Source organism: Procambarus clarkii, chromosome 54, assembly GCF_040958095.1.
Source record: "Procambarus clarkii isolate CNS0578487 chromosome 54, FALCON_Pclarkii_2.0, whole genome shotgun sequence".
Classification (NCBI taxonomy): Eukaryota; Metazoa; Arthropoda; class Malacostraca; order Decapoda; family Cambaridae; genus Procambarus; species Procambarus clarkii.
Genome location: NC_091203.1, coordinates 22,591,912 through 22,601,911, shown reverse-complemented (window position 1 = coordinate 22,601,911; position 10,000 = coordinate 22,591,912). Strand labels below are relative to the sequence as shown.

Genomic DNA, 10,000 nt, shown 5'->3' with positions numbered 1-10,000 from the left:
TTATGTCCCTTATGTGTAGTGGAAGCGTGTTGAACAGTCTCGGGCCTCTGATGTTGATAGTTCTCTCTTGAACACTGTGAGGGGTCGGCCAGTTATGTCCCTTATGTGTAGTGGAAGCGTGTTGAACAGTCTCGGGCCTCTGATGCTGATAGTTCTCTCTTGAACACTGTGAGGGGTCGGCAGTTATGTCCCTTATGTGTAGTGGAAGCGTGTTGAACAGTCTCGGGCCTCTGATGTTGATAGTTCTCTCTTGAACACTGTGAGGGGTCGGCCAGTTATGTCCCTTATGTGTAGTGGAAGCGTGTTGAACAGTCTCGGGTCTCTGATGTTGATAGTTCTCTCTGAATACCTAGTGCATCTCTGCTTTTCAAGGACGTTTTTTGATTTTAGGTGTTCAGTAGGTACGTTTTTGTATGTATGTGTGTATTTACTACTGGTGCCTGCAGGATCGAGCTGTTAGTTCTTGGGCCCCGCCTTTCTAACCGTCGATTGTCTAATGTACTGACTCCCGATCAATTCTTCTCTCTCTCTCTCTCTCTCTCTCTCTCTCTCTCTCTCTCTCTCTCTCTCTCCCGTTAAACAGAAGGGTACAATAGAGCCGACAAGGTACCGTTAAACAGTAGGGTACAATAGAGCCGACAAGGTACCGTTAAACAGTAATAAAACGTGTATATTATTTGATATATCTCTCGTCTCCTTTATAGTGAGTACATTTGGATCCCAATAATTTAGGTGTTTTATCGCGTCTATGCGTGCCGTATATGTTCTCTGTATTCCCTCTATTTCAGCAATCTCTCCTGCTCTGAAGGGGGAAGTGAGTACTGAGCAGTACTCAAGACGGGACAACACAAGTGACTTGAAGAGTACAACCATTGTGATGGGATCCCTGGATTTGAAAGTTCTCGTAATCCATCCTATCATTTTTCTGGCTGACGCGATATTTGCTTGGTTATGCTCCCTAAACGTTAGGTCGTCGGACATCATTATTCCCAAATCCTTGACATGCTGTTTTCCTACTATGGGCACATTTGATTGTGTTTTGTACCCTGTATTATGTTTCAGTTCCTCATTTTTGCCGTATCTGAGTACCTAGAATTTATCATTTATCTATTATGTTAAACATCATGTTATTTTCCGCTGCCCAGTCGAAAACCTTATTAACAACATCTGCATTGTTTTTCTTCTAAAGCTTCTGTGATTTTGACCTAGTGGTTGAGTAACTGTGACAGACAGGATCTTCCCGCTCTAAATCTATGTTGTCCTGGGTTATGTAGCTCATTATTTCCCATAAAACCTTAAATTCGATTCCTAACCACCCTTTCAAAAACTTTTATTATGTGTGATGTTAGTGCAACTGGTCTATACTTTTTTGCCATGGCTTCACTACCCCCCTTGAGCAGAGGAGCTATATCTGCAGATTTAAGTGCTGCTGGTATCTCCCCTGTATCCAGGCTCTTTCTCCATATTACGCCGAGTGATCTCGCTACTGGTACTTTACATTTCTTTATGAATTCCATGAGTCAGGCCCAGGAGCTGAGTGCATAGGCATATTGTCAATTTATCTTTTAAAAATCTTCCGAGTTCGTGTTAATATCCGTTATATTATCTGCAGCTTAAATGTCATTCATAAAGAAGCTGTGTGGGTCATCAACTTTCATGTTGTTTATTGGTGTGCTAAACATAGCCTCATACTGGCTTCTTAGAATTTCACTAATTTCTGTGTTGTCCTCTGTGTACGTACCTTCAGTTGTAATTAACGGTCCAATACTGGTGGAAGTTTTAATTTTGATTTTGCGTATGTGAAAAAATATTTCGGATTTTTCTTTATCTCTTGTATAGCATTCTGTTGCAATTCCATTTCCTCAGACTCGTATGATCGCTTCAACGTTTGCTCTATTTCTTCGATCTCCCTGCTTAGGCTTGTTTTCCTTTTTGTGAAAATTGTGTCTGCTTAAGCATTTCCGTTATTTTTTTCCTTCTGTACAGTCGTCTCCGTTCTCTTTCTAGAGTGGTCCTCTTTCTGCCCCTCCTCACAGGCACGTGCTTCAAGCAGACCTTGCAAGCTTCAGCTGTCAGTTGAGCTATTCCCTGTGTGGGAGTTTTGTCGCTTAAGACCGTCTTCCATTGAATGGTTGCAAGGTCTACATTTATTTTTTCCCAGTCGATCCTCTTATTGTTGAAATTAAATTAATTGAATATTCCTTCTCGCTTGTTGGGTCTCTTAGACCTACTACCGTTATTTATGCTAGTTCGCACTTCAATGAGCCTATGGTCTGAGTATGAAGTATCTGAGATTGTTATGTCTTTGATTAGTTCATCATTGTTTGTGAATAACAAGTCTAGTGTGTTTTCGTTCCTAGTTGGTTCTGTAATCTGTTGATTGAGCGAGAATTTGTCACAGAATCTCAAAAGTTCTCAGACCTGTGGTTGATTATTTCCAGGTTGGTTCTTTGCTATGATATTTGTGTTTACCATTCTCCATCTTAGACTCGGTAAATTGAAATCTCCAAGGAAGATAATATCTGAAACTGGGTTTGCTAGATTATCAAGGATGTTTCCTATTTTGTGCATCTGCTCTGAGAATTCCTCAACCGTTGAATCTGGCAGTTTATATATTAGGATAATAATAAGGTTCATGTTTTCTACCTTAATTCCAAGTACGTCTACCACCTCATTAGTTGAGTTTAGTAGTTCTGTGTATACCAGGTCCTCTTTAATATACTGACCTACTCCTCCATTTGACCAAGTTTCTCTATCACATCTATATAAATTATAATTTGGAATCCAGATTTAACTATCCACGTAATCTTTTGTATGAGCTTCCGTGAATGACCTTAATGTTGAGTTTGACTCAATGACCAGGAGAAAGGTCCATGGGGAAAGTCCAAGGGGAAGGTCCAAGGGGAAAGTCCAAGGGGAAGGTCCAAGGGGAAAGTCCAAGGGGAAGGTCCAAGGGGAAAGTCCAAGGGGAAGGTCCAAGGGGAAAGTCCAAGGGGAAGGACCAAGGGGAAGGTACAAGGGGAAGGTCCAAGGAGAAGGTCCAAGGAGAAGGTCCAAGGGGAAGGTCCAAGGGGAAGGTCCAAGGAGAAGGTCCAAGGAGAAGGTCCAAGGGGAAGGTCCAAGGAGAAGGTCCAAGGGGAAGGTCCAAGGAGAAGGTCCAAGGAGAAGGTCCAAGGGGAAGGTCCAAGGGGAAGGTCCAAGGGGAAGGTCCAAGGAGAAGGTCCAAGGAGAAGGTCCAAGGAGAAGGTCCAAGGGGAAGGTCCAAGGGGAAGGTCCAAGGAGAAGGTCCAAGGGGAAGGTCCAAGGAGAAGGTCCAAGGGGAAGGTATAAGGGGAAGGTCCAAGGGGAAGGTCCAAGGGGAAGGTCCAAGGGGAAGGTCCAAGGGGAAGGTCCAAGGGGAAGGTCCAAGGGGAAGGTCCAAGGAGAAGGTCCAAGGGGAAGGTCCAAGGAGAAGGTCCAAGGAGAAGGTCCAAGGGGAAGGTTCAATGGGAAGGTCCAAGGGGAAGGTCCAAGGAGAAGGTCCAAGGGGAAGGTCCAAGGTGAAGGTCCAAGGGGAAGGTCCAAGGGGAAGGTCCAAGGGGAAGGTCCAAGGAGAAGGTCCAAGGGGAAGGTCCAAGGGGAAGGTCCAAGGGGAAGGTCCAAGGGGAAAGTCCAAGGGGAAGGTCCAAGGGGAAAGTCCAAGGGGAAGGTCCAAGGGGAAGGACCAAGGGGAAGGTCCAAGGGGAAAGTCCAAGGGGAAGGTCCAAGGGGAAGGTCCAAGGGGAAAGTCCAAGGGGAAGGACCAAGGGGAAGGTCCAAGGGGAAGGACCAAGGGGAAGGTCCAAGGGGAAGGTCCAAGGGGAAGGTCCAAGGGGAAGGTCCAAGGGGAAAGTCCAAGGGGAAAGTCCAAGGGGAAGGTCCAAGGGGAAGGTCCAAGGGGAAGGACCAAGGGGAAGGACCAAGGGGAAGGTCCAAGGGGAAAGTCCAAGGGGAAGGTCCAAGGGGAAGGTCCAAGGGGAAGGTCCAAGGGGAAGGTCCAAGAGGAAGGTCCAAGGGTCCAAGCGCCAACACACTTAGCGAGCGACAACACACACTTAGCGAGCAACAACACACTTAGCGAGCAACAACACACACTTAGCGAGCAACAACACACTTAGCGAGCAACAACACACACTTAGCGAGCAACAACACACTTAGCGAGCAACAACACACACTTAGCGAGCAACAACACACACTTAGCGAGCAACAACACACTTAGCGAGCAACAACACACACTTAGCGAGCAACAACACACACTTAGCGAGCAACAACACACTTAGCGAGCAACAACACACACTTAGCGAGCAGCAACACACACTTAGCGAGCAACAACACACTTAGCGAGCAGCAACAACACACTTAGCGAGCAGCAACACGCACTTAGCGAGCAGCAACACACACTTAGCGAGCAACAACACACACTTAGCGAGCAACAACACACACTTAGCGAGCAACAACACACTTAGCGAGCAACAACACACACTTAGCGAGCTACAACACACACTTAGCGAGCAACAACACACACTTAGCGAGCAGCAGCAACACACTTAGCGAGCAGCAGCAACACACTTAGCGAGCAGCAGCAACACACTTAGCGAGCAGCAGCAACACACTTAGCGAGCAGCAGCAACACACTTAGCGAGCAGCAGCAACACACTTAGCGAGCAGCAACACACTTAGCAAGCAGCAGCAACACACTTAGCGAGCAGCAGCAACACACTTAGCGAGCAACATCAACACACTTAGCGAGCAGCAACACACTTAGCGAGCAGCAGCAACACACTTAGCGAGCAGCAGCAACACACTTAGCGAGCAGCAGCAACACACTTAGCGAGCAGCAGCAACACACTTAGCGAGCAGCAGCAACACACTTAGCGAGCAGCAGCAACACACTTAGCGAGCAGCAGCAACACACTTAGCGAGCAGCAGCAACACACTTAGCGAGCAGCAGCAACACACTTAGCGAGCAGCAACACACTTAGCGAGCAGCAGCAACACACTTAGTGAGCAGCAGCAACACACTTAGCGAGCAACAACACACACTTAGCGAGCAACAACACACACTTAGCGAGCAACAACACACACTTAGCGAGCAACAACATGCACTTAGCGAGCAACAACACACACTTAGCGAGCGGCAACACACTTAGCGAGCAACAACACACACTTAGCGAGCAACAACACACTTAGCGAGCAACAACACACACTTAGCGAGCGGCAACACGCACTTAGCGAGCAGCAACACACACTTAGCGAGCAACAACACACTTAGCGAGCAGCAACACACACTTAGCGAGCAGCAACACACACTTAGCGAGCAACAACACACTTAGCGAGCTACAACACACACTTAGCGAGCAGCAACACACACTTAGCGAGCGGCAACACACACTTAGCGAGCGGCAACACACACTTAGCGAGCGACAACACACTTAGCGAGCGGCAACACGCACTTAGCGAGCGGCAACACGCACTTAGCGAGCAACAACACACACTTAGCGAGCGACAACACACTTAGCGAGCGGCAACACACACTTAGCGAGCAGCAACACACACTTAGCGAGCAACAACACACACTTAGCGAGCGATAACACACTTAGCGAGCGGCAACACACACTTAGCGAGTGGCAACACACTTAGCGAGCAACAACACACACTTAGCGAGTAACAATACACACTTAGCGAGCGACAACACACACTTAGCGAGCAGCAACACACACTTAGCGAGCAACAACACACTTAGCGAGCAACAACACGCACTTAGCGAGCAACAACACACACTTAGCGAGCAACAACACACACTTAGCGAGCGACAACACACACTTAGCGAGCAGCAACACACACTTAGCGAGCAACAACACACTTAGCGAGCAACAACACGCACTTAGCGAGCAACAACACACTTAGCGAGCAACAACACACACTTAGCGAGTGACAACACACTTCACTGAGCGGCAACACTCAACTAACAAGTCCCTCGGGGCGGTTATGCCATTAATCTCGGCTGACGTGCTGCTGTCAGCCAGCAGTTCACTCCCCTACTCTCAGTGGACCACTTTATCCTTGTACTCTCAGTGGGCGGCGTGAGTCCTGCCCCAGTGGGCGGCGTGAGTCCTGCCCCAGTGGGCGGCGTGAGTCCTGCCCCAGTGGGCGGCGTGAGTCCTGCCCCAGTGGGCGGCGTGAGTCCTACTCCAGTGGGCGGCGTGAGTCCTGCCCCAGTGGGCGGCTTGAGTCCTACTCCAGTGGGCGGCGTGAGTCCTACCCCAGTGGGCGGCGTGAGTCCTGCCCCAGTGGGCGGCGTGAGTCCTACTCCAGTGGGCGGCGTGAGTCCTGCCCCAGTGGGCGGCGTGAGTCCTGCCTCAGTGGGCGGCGTGAGTCCTGCCCCAGTGGGCGGCGTGAGTCCTGCCCCAGTGGGCGGCGTGAGTCCTGCCCCAGTGGGCGGCGTGAGTCCTGCCCCAGTGGGCGGCTTGAGTCCTACTCCAGTGGGCGGCGTGAGTCCTGCCCCAGTGGGCGGCGTGAGTCCTGCCCCAGTGGGCGGCGTGAGTCCTACCCCAGTGGGCGGCGTGAGTCCTGCCCCAGTGGGCGGCGTGAGTCCTACTCCAGTGGGCGGCGTGAGTCCTGCCCCAGTGGGCGGCGTGAGTCCTGCCCCAGTGGGCGGCTTGAGTCCCGCTCCAGTGGGCGGCGTGAGTCCTGCCCCAGTGGGCGGCGTGAGTCCTGCTCCAGTGGGCGGCGTGAGTCCTGCCCCAGTGGGCGGCGTGAGTCCTGCCCCAGTGGGCGGCGTGAGTCCTGCCCCAGTGGGCGGCGTGAGTCCTGCCCCAGTGGGCGGCGTGAGTCCTGCCCCAGTGGGCGGCGTGAGTCCTGCCCCAGTGGGCGGCGTGAGTCCTGCCCCAGTGGGCGGCGTGAGTCCTGCCCCAGTGGGCGGCGTGAGTCCTACTCCAGTGGGCGGCGTGAGTCCTGCCCCAGTGGGCGGCGTGAGTCCTGCCCCAGTGGGCGGCGTGAGTCCTGCCCCAGTGGGCGGCGTGAGTCCTGCCCCAGTGGGCGGCGTGAGTCCTGCCCCAGTGGGCGGCTTGAGTCCCGCTCCAGTGGGCGGCGTGAGTCCTGCCCCAGTGGGCGGCGTGAGTCCTGCTCCAGTGGGCGGCGTGAGTCCTGCCCCAGTGGGCGGCGTGAGTCCTGCTCCAGTGGGCGGCGTGAGTCCTGCCCCAGTGGGCGGCGTGAGTCCTGCCCCAGTGGGCGGCTTGAGTCCCGCTCCAGTGGGCGGCGTGAGTCCTGCCCCAGTGGGCGGCGTGAGTCCTGCCCCAGTGGGCGGCGTGAGTCCTGCCCCAGTGGGCGGCGTGAGTCCTGCCCCAGTGGGCGGCGTGAGTCCTGCTCCAGTGGGCGGCGTGAGTCCTGCCCCAGTGGGCGGCGTGAGTCCTGCCCCAGTGGGCGGCGTGAGTCCTGCCCCAGTGGGCGGCCTCAGTCCTGCTCTAGTGGGCGGCCTGAGCAGTATGCAGGCCGCCCATTAGGGCATAACAGGCCGCTTTGTCATATTGAATCTCAAAACATTTTCATCAGAAAACGATATGGTTTGACTGCATGAATTATTCTCTATATTGGCTTAAATGTCATAATTTTAGTCAAAATTACGTGTTTTTCTCCTGTATTTTATACTGACCCGGTGCTTGGGTCACGACTTTATTCATTTTTCTTATTAATACATAATTTTATCTTATGTTTTATTGAAATTTTTTTCATTGATTTTTCATTTTTTTGCGAAATGAACGTATGCATGAGCCGCTGCAGGAGGCCTATTGACCCAGGATTGAGAGCCATTTACATCCACCAAACACATATATGTCTAACCTACGCTGGAAACAATCAAGTCATCCGACGCGTATTCTTCGATTATTTGTTCCGTAAATCAACGGCCCTGTTTACTCAAGTCTTCCCTTAATCTAAACTTATCTCATTTAGGTCCCTTGTATCGTGTTGAATTTTGTTATGTATTTAAAAACTTTGCGTCCATTTATATACATCATTCACGGTGTTTCTAGCGAATGAAAATAAGCTTTCTCAATTTCCCTTCTTAAGGAAGGATTTATTTTGTAATATAGTAAATATAATAGAAGATATATTATATGTTAGCGAGAGACTATAACATTTTAATATATTAATAAAAATATATAATTTGCGAAAGAATATATAAAATATATAATATAGTTGCAAGAGACTATTAAAAAATCTAATATATTAATATAGAAATATATTATATAATTAGTGATAGAGAATATAATAAAATATATTATATATTAGTATAGGAGAGAGCCAATTGTGTGGGCGTGATAGACTCACCTGTGTTGGGCTGAGCTTGATAGGACGGTTTCTTCATCCATTCAAACGGAGACCTCACTTGCTGTGGGCGTTGGGTGCCGGCGTGGGCGGAGGGCGGGGAGCCCACCTCCGCCGCCCCCTCGCCCAGGTTCAGGACGCTGTCGTGCGGAGACTGCGCACCTCCGCCCCCTGGAACACCGCTGTCGTTGGCGAACTCCGGGGGCCCCGAGACGGGGGCCAGTTTCTGGTAGTGGGCGAAGTTGGGCGAGGCGGGCCCTGGCTGGGTGGTGTTGCAGGGCGACGGGGTGTGGGGCGGGTGTTGCATGCCCCCGGGGGCGGAGGATAGCATCGGGGGTTGCGGTAAGGGGGATACGCCCCCGTGGCTGCCGTTGTGGTGTAGAGGCGCTGCCCAATCGTCATACCCTGTGGGTGAGCGCTGCTGGCAGTGGGCGGCGGCGGAGTGGTGGGTGGCGGGCATGTACATGGTCGGGTTGTGCCAGGCGGCGCCCTGGAGCCCCTCGCTGAACTGTCCCGTCATGAACGGCTGCAGGTTGCAGTTGAGGTCCGGTGGGGCGTACTGGTGGTGCGGGTGGTGGTGGTGGTGGTGGTGGTGCGCCTGCTGCGGGTAGTAGGAGAAGTAACCGGCGTGGCCCTGCTGCGCCACCACCCCGTGCGGCGGTGGCGGCGGCGGCGGCCTGTTGGCGGCGGGGAACATGGCGTAGTCAGAGGCTCCGACCACCAGCACCATGGTACTCTAACACAGCCCCGCAACCATCACCTACGCCGCCCGCTGCGTCTACTGCAGGCCGCCCGCTGCGTCTCCTTCAGGCCGCCCGCTGCGTCTCCTTCAGGCCGCCCGCTGCGTCTCCTTCACGCCGCCCGCTGCGTCTCCTTCAGGCCGCCCGCTGCGTCTCCTTCACGCCGCCCGCTGCGTCTCCTTCACGCCGCCCGCTGCGTCTCCTTCAGGCCGCCCGCTGCGTCTCCTTCACGCCGCCCGCTGCGTCTCCTTCACGCCGCCCGCTGCGTCTCCTTCACGCCGCCCGCTGCGTCTCCTTCACGCCGCCGCTCACACGCGCGCCGTACACCGCTGCGCCCCGCGGTCACCTGCTGTTCACCGCACTGCGTCCCAACACACGAGATCTGCGCACACAGGTCTTCAAAGCTTCCCACACGTATACACTCCTGAGTAACCCTGTCACCTTCCTACAGAAAACCCAACACAACAACGACCGTTCAAACTGAGGTAGTTTGGCTCTAGATCAAAATATAGACGCTCGTACGCCAGGCAGAACGCACTTAGCCAGGGCGGGAATATTCAGAACACGGCTCTCAGGGGCCAGAACACAGCTCTCGGGGCGAGAGAGAGAACTGAGCGGGCTAAAACACAGCTGTAAGGGCGGAGAGGTGCAGAACACACAGCTGCGGGACAGGACGTGTCACACGCTCACCGCCACCATCGAGTAATGGCCGCTGACGCTGCTGTCAGGCTCCCTTCTGTGGCCCCGCCCTCGCTCCGCCCACTGTCACCCACTCCCCGCCCTCTGCCACCTACGCTCCGCCCCCTCGGGGCCTTCGCGCGACCAATGGGACGCCGCCTCCCTCACTGTCTTCACCAATAGCGGCTCATACAGACGTCACTCCTGCAGTGATGACACCGCCAGTCGCCTTGCAAGAA

General features: G+C 52.8%; 2 protein-coding genes across 2 annotated transcripts in view; both read right to left on the bottom strand.

The window, feature by feature from the left end:
* Window positions 1-9,806, bottom strand: part of LOC123771381 (caudal type homeobox) — an 85,993-nt gene extending 76,187 nt beyond the window's left edge. The window contains exon 1 of the mRNA XM_045763889.2: window positions 8,347-9,806. Within this exon, the coding sequence (XP_045619845.2) occupies window positions 8,347-9,073 (727 nt within the window). The 5' untranslated portion in view covers window positions 9,074-9,806. The remainder of the gene's footprint in view (window positions 1-8,346) is intronic.
* LOC138352723 (salivary glue protein Sgs-3-like) overlaps window positions 9,334-10,000 on the bottom strand; it is a 21,272-nt gene continuing 20,605 nt past the window's right edge. The window contains exon 3 of the mRNA XM_069305305.1: window positions 9,334-9,528. Within this exon, the coding sequence (XP_069161406.1) occupies window positions 9,334-9,528 (195 nt within the window). The remainder of the gene's footprint in view (window positions 9,529-10,000) is intronic.